General features: G+C 41.8%; 1 protein-coding gene across 2 annotated transcripts in view; it reads right to left on the bottom strand.

Moving 5' to 3' along the window:
• Positions 1–14,623, bottom strand: part of NBAS (NBAS subunit of NRZ tethering complex) — a 2,067,161-nt gene that overhangs the window by 554,754 nt on the left and 1,497,784 nt on the right. For both annotated transcript variants that reach the window (XM_085610668.1, XM_085610669.1), the window contains one exon: positions 6,963–7,049. In XM_085610668.1, coding sequence (XP_085466794.1) covers positions 6,963–7,049 — 87 coding nt within the window. The remainder of the gene's footprint in view (positions 1–6,962; positions 7,050–14,623) is intronic.

Here is a 14,623-nt window from a genome sequence, read left to right as displayed (position 1 = left end):
TTTGTTTCTAAATGTTGGCATGTATGTTGCGGATGAAATAGAAGCGCAAGTTGTCAGACTCCATTTGGGAAGGACGGAGACGGTCTTGAGGGCTATGGGGCAAACGGGGGCTGCTGGACATCAACTTTGGGGGTTGAGGTCATTTGTGGAATACACCTCTACCCTCCGATGTTGAGACAGGAGACAGAAGGGGCGGTATAGGCCTAGTACAGGGAGGTGGGGCCTTAGCTCAAAGCCTGGGGGGCTCAGAGCCATTTGGCAAGGAGTAAAGACCGCTGCATTCACAGGGGTGTCTCCCACTCTTCCTGTCCCCACTTAGTTTCCTGTTTCTTTACAATGGGTGTCAGGGCCTCCTCCACACTTGGGGAGGAGGGCTGGGCTAGGATCAGACTGTAGGGCAGAAGGGGCTAATTAACTCAGACATCATCTCACCCGCCAACTCTCCAGGAAACCCTCTGAAGAAGGCCCCAACCAAAGGCCTTCCTATCGGCCTCTTAATTAGCAATTCTCCGGCCCCACATCTGCATACCCAGTACAGCCTCCCTTTGTCCTTCATACCAACCCTCTTATATTTTAACAGAACGGCTATGCAGCGCGCACCCATGGCGTTGGGGTGCTTTGCATGAGCACCAGTTGCATTGCACAGGTAAACATCAGTTTTTGTAGGCATGGGGAGATGGAGTGATTTGCCCGGAGTCACTGGATATTTTGTCTACGCCTTGTTCCCCAGCTGACCTGGTTTCTCTGGCTCTACAGCAGATCTGCTGACATGGTTCTCTGGCTCTAGAGCAGCTCTGCTTACCTGGTTCTTGGGCTTTAGAGTCCTTAAAAGGGGCATCATACTTTTTTGCAATATCTACGGCTCTTAATGTTTAAATGATGTATACGCTTGAAATCACACGTTTAAGCAGTCTGCCCTGGATATGGAAACTATGTAAAATGTTACTCTCTACAGCTTTCACTCCCGGAATAATTGCTGGCTCAGAAAACCTTCTCTCACTAAACTCCAAAATAGTGCATGAAAAAATGACATTGATTTACCCACAGTGATTGCACTCCTTTCTTTCCTAAATTCCATCCTCCCTACGCTTTCTATTTCTGAGTATAGCCTACTCTCGCTCCTATGTCTGTCTCAGTCCTTATTGTGATGCTGCAATTGGCTGGCACCTCATTCCATAGATCAAAACCTCTCCTCTTTAAAGCCCTATCCCTGTAACACTATCTAATCTCCACCAGCCTATCTATCCCACCAACCATTCACCTGAAACAACATACACCTTACTAATGATCAGAGTTACCAGGTATTAATATATAACAAAGTTAATGGATGCAAATGTTTTTGACAGCACATTACTAATTACAATAACCTCTGCACTACCACTAAACTTGGGTACCGAAGTAGTGAGCTACTCGCCTTAAAGCGATTTGACGCCTTGTTAGGGGTAGTAAGCACTATATAAATCCAATTACAATAATAGCTAGTCCATTGCCAAACATATCTGGGACACGCTCAGATGAAGCCCGACTGGTCTGAAATACTATGGCATAAAACATGTGAGAACACATCAGAGAGGTGGTAATCTTGAATTAGAACTAAGGAAACAGGAATCGATGTAAATTATATCATTGGGCACAGACTAGCCATGGGGACATAACTTAGATGCTGAGCTGCATATACATTTATACAGCATCTAAAAAGCCAAAATTGATTCACTCAAATTTATTGAACTTTGATGGATCCGATATCTATGGAATGCAAACAACAGCATGATATGCAATACTTTTGACAGCACTTGGAATGATATAACAAAGCTAAACATTTTAATTGTGGTGATTATCTAAATATATAAGGATGTGTCAAACAGTGAATGCCATCTATAAATGAGCTATGACGATCATAACAACAAGACTGGACATTAAACAAGTATACCAGTACTATTTATTATTGAGGATGGAAGATTTATGAAATTGAGAACTCTTATCCCTTGAATCATTAGAACATTTTTATAGGCTGTTTGACTGTAAGGAGTCTTGAACTTATAAACATATAAACTGATTAATTTGTATATGCATCTATGGCAAGCTTTCTAAATTAGGAAAATTCTTGGATTGCTAATATGCCTGCTTTGCTAGCGAAAGCTGTGGGATCCAATATCTGACTAAAACAATTAATGCCATTGACCATTATGTGATGAGTAATATTAGGACCCCAGACCCATATTTAGTATGACTACAACTTTTGTAATAGCTTGTATATATTCATTTGAAACCATGTATGAATGAGTTGGAGGAAAGTAATAACATATTGATTGCATAAGGATAAAAGAGTAAAGAACAAACTGAAGATGCTAGAACTATGAGGTAGCCTATGAAATCATTGCAACACAGTTGATGAGCCCATATATCAAAGTTAGAATATGAACTAGTACCCTACGCACATGTCGGGATAATTTACAAATCGTCTTAGACATCAACTGGGACTAAGCTCCATTTAGTCTAACAGAAACATCAATAATTATGAGTTACATATAATAATTCCAGCATATCACTTTAATTGTGATATTTGCACGAGCAATGACACTTTAGAACTATCACACACATAATGTGAAATATGGCAGCCACAACATGCATAAGTGAGCATTACAAGCATATGTCACTTGTAGAGGGCAAATCTAAAAAGCAGGTTTTTTGTGGTTGATAAGCCCGTACATTGATTTTCTAATACAATATATTTCAAATACAAAACATCTAGCTAATTTCACCTTAATTACGATATTTGATCAGCCACTGACACCTAAGTATCATTGATACGCAATGAGGACTATGGTGATCACAATATATATAAGCAAGCATTACAAGAATATGCTGCCTCTAGATTATAAATATAATAAGCATGTTGTTGTGGTTGCTCTACCCATCAGCTGATTTCACAATTTAATATATATCAATTTTAGTATATGTGGTCCTACATGATCTGCTACTCTATGCACAGACCCTTTAACAGGAACAACTTGTGAACTATATTTAATGTCAACCACGGGCCAAGTCTATTTAATCGAATAACAACATCGACAAGTATGAAGAGCAGACAACAAATCCAGCATGTGCCACTTTAATACATGATACTGACATGCACTGACATTTTAGCACCGGGCCACACATAATGTGCTTTATCATGATAACATTTTGTGTGAAGAAGCATTATGAACACGTCACTCCCAAAGGACAACCTAGGCAATGTGTTGATTAACAGCCAGAGCCAGGCCAATGATCAAACAATTATATTAATCACTATGAGGTTCTTATATGAGTGCATAGGTGGAAATATCCCAATCAACGGCTCCTAATGTCAATAACAACATAAAATGATGACTTTTGTCACATTGGAGAAGATTTAATATACGCCTCCGACATTACTGTGGAATGAAAGATGACTGTGTTTCATCTATATCCCACTTACCAACAATACAAGTCATTATTGGGGCAAGTATATGAATTCACAAGATCTCACAATTAGGGATCATAAATATGAAATCACACGCTCTCACAATTAGGGATCATAAATATGAATTCACAAGCTCTCACAATTGGGCATCATAGAAGCACAAATATTATTATTAATAGCTCGAAGAGGAGTTAAATACACATTATAACCATGAACATCAAAAAGCATAGGCTTTCTAATATTTAAGGCGTAAGTCCTCACATTCTTATTTACGAATGGTTCGGTGTGAGGGTATTTTAAAACTAGAAGACTAGAAAAACAAAAACGCAGCCTAAATGGTCGGATGGTTGTGATGATATGAATCAAATTTGTTGACAGTAGTAGAAACAATTAGAATTTTAAAATGTATGTCATTTCACATGATTAACTATATATGGCATACGATACAGCACTCAGACATAGACAGTGAATATTGTAATTAACTTTGTTAGTAAGGGTCGAGGAATATAACCACTGAAAGACATACATGCATGCAGGGCCAGACTGGGAACGTAAACCAGCCCTGGCAATGAGTAGGACTGGATCCTGATGCTTTTGTTATGGGGGCTGATATTGCAGCACGGTCACTAATTGTCCAAAACCAGCCCCCACCCTTCCAGCCCACCGTGAAAAGGCCTGGTACCTGCTATGGCCAGTCCGGCCCTGATAGCAGGTGAACAAGAAAACAACTTTATTGAGATCTTAATGGCAGCGGCGGCCGGCACAGGTAAACACGGTAGGCGGGGTGAGGAGCGAGCTGTGGTGGGAGGTGGGGGAAGTCGACAGCCGACGGAATAGGTATAATTCAATAAATAAATAATACCTATTTCATCGTCCGTCAGCTTCCCCCCTGCCTGCCCTACCGTGATTACCTGAGCCGGCCGCTGCTGCGTAAATAGCGAAAATGGAGGCTATCTTATTTCAGCTGTAAATTAGAAGGTATGTGGACCAGTTTTTAGGTCTCGCCTTGCTATCGCGTAAGCGATCGCAAAGCGAGACTATTGTAAAAGGACTTTTCAAAGTGCTCCCAAAAAGCGGATTGCATTGCTAGCACGCGCACAATCCCGCGCTTGGTGCCGCCATGCACTCCGCTTTTTGGGAGCACTTCAAAGGGTTCGCTCCCCCGCCCCCAAGCGCGCGCGCGTCACGCTCCGCCAGGCTTGTTTTGTTTCACTTCTTTTTTCATTCCCGCTCGTCATCACCGTGTAGGGCATGGCTGGTTTTTGTTTTACTATTGCATGCATCTTCTCCCTGTTGCTACTCTGCGCTCTCAAAGCCAAAATTCTGTGGAGAGAGAAAAATTGCAATTTTAGACGGTGCTGCAAGAAGGTGGTTTCGCAACACAATCAACGTCGGGGGATGGGAATGAAATCGAAGCCCCAATCAGTGACTTCGGTTATAGATAACACAGAGCGGGTTCTTTGTACATGTACGTGAAAGTAGCCAACAGCTGCGCTGAAAACACGAGACATTAAAGCAGCACTGCCCAGCAGCTGCGCTGAAAACACGAGACATTAAAGCAGCACTGCCCAAATATTAAGTGAATATTCGAAAGCATCGGCGCTAGTGAGAACAAATCTGGAGCAAAGTGCTATAAACATATAATGAGGAAAACAATGCCTCACTGGCTGTTTTGCATACAAGTTTTATTTAAGCAGCCATCTTTGCTTTTAGAGTGCACGCTGCAGTTTCCACCTTCCTCACTCTCTGACAACAGGAAATGTCTCGAGTAAACAATGCGTGAGCTTGCTACTCAACACTGTAAGGTCATGAGGCAGAGTTATTCAGTTAGCAATCCCTTGCTCTGTAAAATGAGGCAGTACAGCATTCTCGGCTCAGTGAGTTAAGCGCCCGCATTGACATCGGTGCTGTCTGCTACAGTTCACAAGCTCCGGATCTGGCAAGGTGAACGTGAGGGTTTAGCCTTCTGCGGTCGTTACATCGAGTGCTGCTAAAGTTGGTATTAGTAACGTCGGCTATTTACATTTGCCATAAATGGCATATTAGGATAACTCTCATTCTGTCAGGTTAATGTACTATGGAAATACTGGTCCAACATAACTTTCCAGTGAAGTGTAGTAAACTAAATTACAATTTTGAACCTCTACTTCAGAGATCTGTGAGCATTCGCCATATTGCAACTTCAAAGGGCAGCAAGATAGCTCAGTGGCTTAAAGCACCAGAGGCATCAATGCAGCTTCCTGGGCTTCATTAACAGGAATATTACAGCGTATCAAACTGACTACTGCAAAAGTGCTAGCGCGTAACAACCAACGGAAAGCTAGCCATGTTGACGATAAAAACACCATTACTGTTTAACACCAAGGAGGCTCTAACAGCCACCCCTCTATTACAGCTCTTTCTCACCCCTACTTAGAAGCTCACTATGGTCTTCCTCCATGCCTGGAGGGGAAGCTGACATCAGCTGCTCAATTTTTAGCATGGAGCAGTAAGGGTCTCCTTCATGCATTGCAATGCAATAGGCCTCGCATTACGCGAGTTTAAACTATTAGCATTATAAATGACAATGCCTTTTATTTATGTTTTAAAAAGCAAAACATGAATAAAAGGCATTATCATTTACAGTGCCAATCGCTCAAACTCGCGTAAATGCGAGACCTATTGCATTGCAAATGCTTGTTACAATATGGAAAGTGTCAACGGACCAATAGACTATTTGTACGGGTCCTGGTAATGGGAATCATGGTCCAGTTGAAGGGGGGTAGCCAAAACAGGTCGGTAATGTTTGTACACTTGTATACCTCTCTCCAAAGGTCATGCTTCACAGACCCTACATCAGAGGTCAAAAGAGAACATAATACTGTGCTTACACATGACACTGAGACAGATTGGCTTGTTTGCTATGGTTCCTAAGATATTTGTTATATGTCCTCTGCATTGCAATTCATGACTACTCACACTCTTTATGCTTTTTCACACGTTCTTGAAACCGGATACCTTCCTCCTGCCAGCATAATTTTGAACAGCTATCAAAGACACCCCAAAATATGAAAAAAGTCCAAATATATTTTAAAAAGCACAGAGAACTTGCATTTTACAAAGTTTGCACCTACAAAAAGGAGAATCAATTTCTGATCAGGGCATTATCTAAAACTCAATGCTACAGCAACTGCACACCGATGTCCAGCAACATTTAGTGACTTATGCACAACTGAATAGACCAATCAGGGAAAATGAAGACGCTGTTTGTTTGAAATCACACAATAAACCTATCAATAAACAAGAAAGTTAGACAATAAACATATGTTCCACTTGGGATTTTCACAATTGCATACATTCAATTATACGCATTTCATATATGTATCTAGAAAGGAAGCCATTATTCCTAATAAAGCATACTTTTCAAAACATATGCATTAAATACTTCGATCATTAGAGCAAATTAATGTATGCACCAAGTGTTACTGGAATTAGCTAAAACATTCTAAATATATTCTAAAACATAATATTTACTTACCCCTTTACAACACTGGCATGAACTGCTGATACAATGCCTTCAAGGATCTGTAGAGGGTCAGCTGAAGTGAAGAGAGAATCATCTCCACTGTGCAAAACAAAAATAAAGAAAGAAATGAAGAAAGGTAACATTTATATAATATTGGCTTTAGCTTTCCAGTTACATTTAGATAATATTGGCTTTAGCTTTCCAGTTATTTTAGGTTAAAGCAGTTCATACTGAGAGTGAGAGCTAATGATTTAGACGCAGCCTTCTCTGTGGTAATTTCTGCACAACCGAAAATAGCAAGGAGCTCTGGGAGGATGAGAGGTGAGCAGGCAACTCATGCTTCCCAATGCCTGTCTAACTCCTTGAATGTATAATACGACATTCTGTATCAGGACAGATGGTCAAATCACCATTTCGAAAAAGGTTTTCCACTCTGAGCTAAACAGAAATGCATGATCGTCTTAAAATTTCACAAAAATATGGAAAAAAGAAAACCTATTTTGTTAATGGATAATTAATAATTTACCCCAGGAAGGCATAACTTGCACAATATCAGTAGTGGAATAAGTGTGTTATTATTTTTTTTTAAAATATTTAATTGTAGTGAAAAGCCAACACATAGTTGAAGATTTTTTTTAACACTGAACCACATTGCAGAAGAAAGAACTTTCAATGCTTGATCACACAAACAAAACAAATGCAACACCAATGAAACTATGCAGGGAAATAAGGAGTTAAGAAAAAGAGACCTACCTTATGACAGTCCGTACATTGTGGTGGAAAGAGGGATTCCAAGGTGCTCAAGGGGAACCATTTCGCGGATCGCTGCCGTCAATCGGCCACAACAAGCCAAGTACAGACCTGATTTATTACGATGTGGCGCTTGGCTTGACTGATGCGTCTATGTCCCAGTGCTAGGCAAAGCACTCTCGTTCCCAGCAGAACATACAGAATTGTCTTTCATTTGACTCTTTGAACCACAAGCCTTGAGCTTCCACGACGTTGCAACTTTTGTCTATACGTCTTGATTTGGAAGAGCATTCACCACTTCAGCAGCGCTTAACTCTTCGTTCACGTGACTGCTCACTGCTGACATGGCCGAGAACCCTTGAGCACCTTGGAATCCCTTGGCCCCTTTTCATTAATTTACAGGTACGCAGCCTCCGCATCTATCGGACATTACCTTTGATTTTCTCTCTCCCCAATGCTTTGGGATTGAGGTTTACCTACATTGTAAGAATTTCAAGATTATCGGCTGTCCATTTTGTTTATTTGTCCTGAAGAAGACCCGCGTTGACATCTTTAATCAATGCAGATTGTCAGGGTCAAAACGTCAACAGCTCTTTTGTCCATGTATTAGGTCCCCTAACGGATTAATTTATATAATTTACTTACCTAGCTAGGGTGACCTCCATCATAATTGGACTTTGTTTTTTAGTATTCCCTAGGGTAATTAGTTGCACAGAATTTGTTCACCTTTTTGTACAATACACCAATTCTGTCACTTTGTCACTTCACTCACCAAGTCACTATAATTATGTTCACATGTGCCGTTTTTAGGTCTCGCATAGCGTTGCAGCGCAACGCATTGCTCGCTTTTCGAGGCATGCAGTATGCACTATAGCTGGGGGAAGCTCCGGCCACTTTCCATTTATAAGTTTCATTGGCTTCCATCATAAATTGAGCATTCTGATTTTTTTTAGCTTCTTAGTCCCGCCTCCTGACGGCCATGTCGTCATTATTATTCTTCCGAGGCTATCAGCCCCTTTACTGTAAAAAACGGTTTGTTCCCCTGCCTCTTCCCGTTCCCTCTCGCAGTCAGTAATGTTTTTTTAACACAACCACCCCTCCACCCCCTCCCATTCGTGCCTTCTTTATACCCGCACTTCTGTTTAAAATGCCACAGGGCTCGCCTAAAATACGAGTCCTGTTGCATTTTCAGTGCTTGTTTGTTTTCTGATTAATGGCTCCATTTGCACTCTTTGTTTCACATGCGCGCGATGCCTTACATCGTACGCATGCATGCCAAATCAGTGCTGTTTTTCCAATTGACTGATTGACTGTGGGGGACAGAGACAGCACAAGCAGCAAAGCGGCGTCTGGGGCCCGGTAAGACTCACTTAATGTATGCTCTGCATTCTAAATCCGTGCTCTTTGGCACTGTGGGAGGCAGAGACAGCACAAGGCCGTGGAGAGGGATAGTGTAGAGGAGAAGGGGTGCAGTGGCGGTGTCACAACACTTCTCAGTCTGAAATCAACCGCGGCAGCATGAACATAACGAGCCTTAAAACCTTGGGTCATTCACATCTTGTAATGGCCACTCGGGTGCATTTCTTCGCTTCAGCCCATCCCCTCCTCTCGGAGACCTGGTCTCTGAGATGCCTGTCCCTTAATACGTCGTGATCCAAAGTTGTGCGGAGTAAAGGCTCCTACCGCAGCTGGCATCAAGCAGGCGCCAGACTTGAAGTGACTTATGCCGTACCCTTGCTTGCTGCAAAATAGGTAAGTTTGTGTACCCTAGAAATCTTTGATGGAGTTTTATCTTCTACTTCACTAGAGTGCTCTGCCGAGGCGCTGTACAGTCACAGTAACTCTTCCATTTCCACACTATACCTCCATAGCCAGCTGTCACTCCCTTCCTTTTTATTTTCTTTCATTTCCTACTGAGTGTTTCTTCAACCCTTCAGCATATGATTCGGTTGAAATATATATATTTCTCAACTCTAGTGTTCTCCAGTACTCCATTTGCTCAGCTGTTTATCATGGACTTCCAGCCACTGTTCACAGTAAAACCGCACCGTCCCCGTTGATCAGCTTTTTAAATGGAGAGATTTTATGAGACTGTACTTCACAGATCCCCCTCCTATCCCACAAAATGTCCGTCCCATAATAACACATAAACCTAAACTGGAGTTTCCGGGTATTAAAACCAGCATATAGAGGTTAGTGAGTAAATACATAACAAACTACTTTGAGTTTAACTCATTGACTGCCTCCACGTGAGTAACAGCGTGTCTTATGTCAGGTGTGTTTGTAGTCCGGGTGAGCATGGTGTGGGGGGAGTTTTGGTGGCAAAGCTGTCGATTTTCAAAGTGTTAAACAATTGGGGTGAAAAATATGAGACAGTTGAGCATTACGTCGAGTAAATAGTGCTTTTATTATTGTGAACAAAAGACTTGTCAGTTTGCAGAAGGTGACAGGGTGGGAATCTGAGTTCACAAAGTATTTACTGATTAAGAACTATTTTGAGTCGTTACATTTTTTACGGATGTATCGGACACATAAATGATATTGTGAGAGAAAGGCAGTTATTTTCCATCACTAGCGCAGCAAGGATGCCATGGGCCCTGGTGCATGCAAAGAAAATGGCCCCTGACAGCAGCTGAGGTGGAAATAACCAGCATTGTCAGTGTTCAACGGGCATTGGTACCACTGCACCTGCGGCACCAATAGTAGCTATTGACTCCCCAAAAGATTTGCTGGTAACAACGAATCCTCTTGAGTTATTTTTCATCACCGAGTATTTAGGCAAAAAATAAACGCTTGGGGGTAGTATGAACAGATACCTGTTCTGGTATACTTCCTGTGATAAAGCAGGCACTGTTTTCAGAATGGAATGTATAAAAAACATACCTTTAAAAATCTTGCGTTAAAAGGCTTTTTATTAGCAATGACTTGATTTCGTGCTTGAAGAAGCGATAACCTTGTTAGCAGCCTGTTCCATTTCCATGTTTTGCAGATTTGTCTTCGAATAAGGTCCAAATTCATTTATTTTCAGCACATTGAGGTGTTAAGCCGCTTAGATGACGCAACATGCCATAGAACTCGAGCATCTATCTGCTTGATGTGTATGAGGAGGCAGAAACTGTTGGAGCATGAAGGGGCCCTGTTGCCTGTGAAGCAAAAGTAAACCTGATGAGATTAGTCGACTTTTTATTATTCTGAGGCTAACGAATGTATTGCAGAATTTCGTTTGTGTGTATTTGTGTGTGCATATGTTTGTGTTCTCATGCATGAGGGCATGATGGGAAAGTGGAAGCCATGATACATGGTATAGATAAGATGGCTAGTCATCCGGTCCTTGGGTGACTGAAACCTTCAGTCTGTTCTCACTTTTCACAGAAAATCACTGTTCTTTCTGGTCTGTTTTAATTCAATTTCTAAACCATTTTAATGCGCAAAGCGAGAGTTTCCCATTTGTATCTTATTTCATGGTTATAACTACTTTATTCAATGCACGATAAAGTGTCAGTTACGACCTTAAAATGTCACACATAAGCAAACCCAAAACCTGGAAATATCACTCCTAAGCAAACTTGTCAGCTATGAAGTTGTGCTGGCGGTTGTGTAATGGCAGCGGCCACTCAACAGTAATAGAGCAGGTGACACGGTGCAGGCTCTGTGGCCCGGCAGCGTCACGAGCTGCTGAAGGGCCTGCCTGTGTCCCCCTTACATTGTTAGTGATTGCTGCCTGGTGCCGTGCGGGGTAAGAGTGGACCGGACTGGAGAATCCGCCCATCGGGTAGTGTGCGGCATCCTGTCACAGGAAAATACCGCAGCATAGACCGGTGTTGGGCCCTAATGTGACTGAGTTTGTCGGACACAGTGTGGCCATTGCCTTGTGCAGCAGGTGAGCTTAGATGTGTCTGCTGAGACTGAATACAGCACCGCACAACTATGCGCAGTGATGCCAGTGGATACCCCAATGTCATTCTTGACCTGTCCCGACATGCAGCGGCAAGCCCTGGGATTGTGAAAACGAATTGAACCATGGCCTTGTTACCTGCATGTTTCCCTGATATACTATGGCTGCGGGTAGTAGGCTGAGTCCTGGAGTTTTTTAGTGGCCCATTGCTTTTGTTGGGAACGAGATTGTGTGACAATTTCAGCTGACCGCCTAGATGCACTTGTATACGGGGTGAGCTAGCTTGGCAGGAAGACTCCTTGATGAACACCCCACTTCAGTCGACGCCTCTGGCCTTAAGTCCTTACCAGCACAAAAGAACAGGCATTTGCAATGCAATAGGTCTCGCATTTCGCGAGTTTGAGCTATTGGCATAGTAAATGACAATGTCTTTTATTTACGTTTTAAAAACCAAAACATAAATAATAAAAGGAATTGTTCAGTTCAGTTCAAAAACCTTTATTTCGGTCAGTAAGACCATAAAAGTATGTATACAATACAATGAAAATCGTAGCAATATAAAATTTGAAAAAAACATCCATCAATCATATAAAAATCAGTGTGCATCATCTTTGTGTGCCAAGGAAATTAGTTGTACTGGCTAATAGGCAGGGCCAGTAGGCTCAGGAAAGTGCAAGTGAATTAATGACGAGAAAAGAAAAGCACAACCTGGGTCCAATAAGAAGAGATCGATTGCAGGGACCAAACAGTACACATCAGGGAACATGAAATCTGTAGATCCTGGTGAAATCAATGCAAATAAAAGTATACATAAAAAGGATTACACATATAGTGTCTGAGTTAAAAATCATCATCTTCATGAATAAAAATGTAAAAAAATAAAAAGATTAGAACAAGTTGTTCTCTCTTTTTTGATTAAGGAGTAACAACAGTCTATGTATTAGCATCTGGGGTAGTTATTTTTGGGTCTCGCCTGACCCAGCGCATGTGCTGGTCTGGCGTGACTTTTTGAGAGTGCTCCAAAAAGTGCTACCAGGCCAGCCTAGAGCTACAGTGCATGTGCGTGGGCGCGCGCGCCATGCTTTTCCGCGATTACTTTCACTTTCGCGGCCGCACCGCCGCTTTGATGTTTGATCGCGATCACTTTCGCGGCCCCACAGCCGCTTGTCTTTTATTATGAGAGGGATAGAATTCAGAGACATTCTTCTACAAGTGTGCACATTAAAGATAACCATCATACGAAAATCCATACAGATCTCCAGAAACATCTCCTTTTAAATTCAGATTTCTTAATGCGATTGTTGAATGTCTCATATTTAAATGCTTCCTAAAGAGAACAGTTAATCCTCCTTAAGTAAAAGAAATGTAGACATAAGTCAAATATATACTTTTCGTTCAATCATTTATGCGATAGATGGGCTGATAAGGTGAAATCAAATAACCACTTTTGATACCTGTACTACAGAAGCTCTATGGATAGAATTGAGTGATCAAGTAGTACATGTGCAACAATAAAGCCATACAATGTAATCAGAAACTTCACCTACATAGGTTGGCGACAGAGATTGTCTCGGAGGTATTTTAAAAAGTTGCAGACCTGAAGAAACCATACACAATAACTAAGCCTCTCAGAACTGGAAGGTTAATTTTGTCTATAGGATAGTGCAATGGAATGGTTGTGAATCAGCTCCTGCTAAGACAAGATATGCAGCCCTATACACAAATGGTCAACATGATATGTATGGCTCATTAAAGATAAGCCTTCATTGTTAGCGCAAGCGTTCTCATTGACATACGGTAATCTGTAAACTCAGTTTACAGTAATGACAGTTTCAATATAAAACTATGTATACATCTTTGCAGTATGTAACTTTGAGGGTATTTATAACACACACAAAATCCTCCTTTATCACATACAAAAAACTCAGAAGAACTTAGGCAAGATTGGTAATGTTATTTGGAAAGCAAATAACGTACCGAAACACATTTGCAACTCAAACAAGCATCGGCATAGCCAAACGGTCTCGCTTTTGGGACCTTATAAGTGTTTAGCCATGCAACACTTGATATTGTTGCACCAAGGATATTGTGCTGGATAACTAAACACTTATAAGGTACCAAAGGCGAGACCTATTGGGTATGCCAATGCTTGTTTTTAGGAGAGCCCAGCGCCTACACCACATTGAATTTAGAAATTGATAGACAGCAAAAACAATGGGCTTAGAGGTATCAAACTTCAAAATTCTAAGTGCCTCCTGGCAATGCACAAACCCTAACTTCCTGCACAACTGTATGAGCCAGCGCTGTCTTGCAGATTTATAGCCTGGACAAAAAATATAAAACATGGAGCTCTTACTCCTCCTGGTGGTTACAGGCCGGGCACCCACGTTGGGCAGTTCCAGACCAGTGAAGGATCGCAGTGGAAGGGTACTAAATCTAAACTGAATATATATAGTTTTCTTACTGAGAAAGGTAGAATATCATCCAGGCAGGGTTCAAATTTATACTCATCTTTTACAGTACGCAATTCAGCTGCAGACTGCAGAACACGCTTCCTCAGGGTTACTCCAGAGGTTTGGTTTGCCTATCCTACTGAACTCGTCTCTTATTTGTGCAAACCAAGCAATTTTTTCTACCCCTGGGAGACCCAGTAACTCTTTTGTTTCTGTCTGATATTCTGCCAGTTCCGGGGTCACCCACAATCTACGCCAGAAAGTTAGGGGTCTTAGACCAATCTCATCTCCAATTGGCCTTATATCTAAATCTAGCCGCAGGGGGGTTAACGGGGTGCTGGAAGGGAGACCCAAAATCTGTCTTAAGAAGCTGTTCTCAACTTTGCTTACATAACTGCAAGAACAATGTCCCCAGAGTTCAGCCCCATACATTGTAGCACCCCTAGCTTGTGCCTTGTAAATTTCAATGATAGGCCCAGTGGGTTTATAGGAGGAATCCCTCAGTAATTTCGCAAATCCTCCAGTAGTCTGTGCTCACTTGAGCTTGGCTTTGGCAATTTGTGGCCCCCACTGCA

This window comes from Triturus cristatus, chromosome 6, assembly GCF_964204655.1.
Source record: "Triturus cristatus chromosome 6, aTriCri1.1, whole genome shotgun sequence".
Taxonomy (NCBI): Eukaryota; Metazoa; Chordata; class Amphibia; order Caudata; family Salamandridae; genus Triturus; species Triturus cristatus.
The sequence above is the reverse complement of the archived record's forward strand: the minus strand, read 5'-3'. Positions and strand labels throughout refer to the sequence as shown.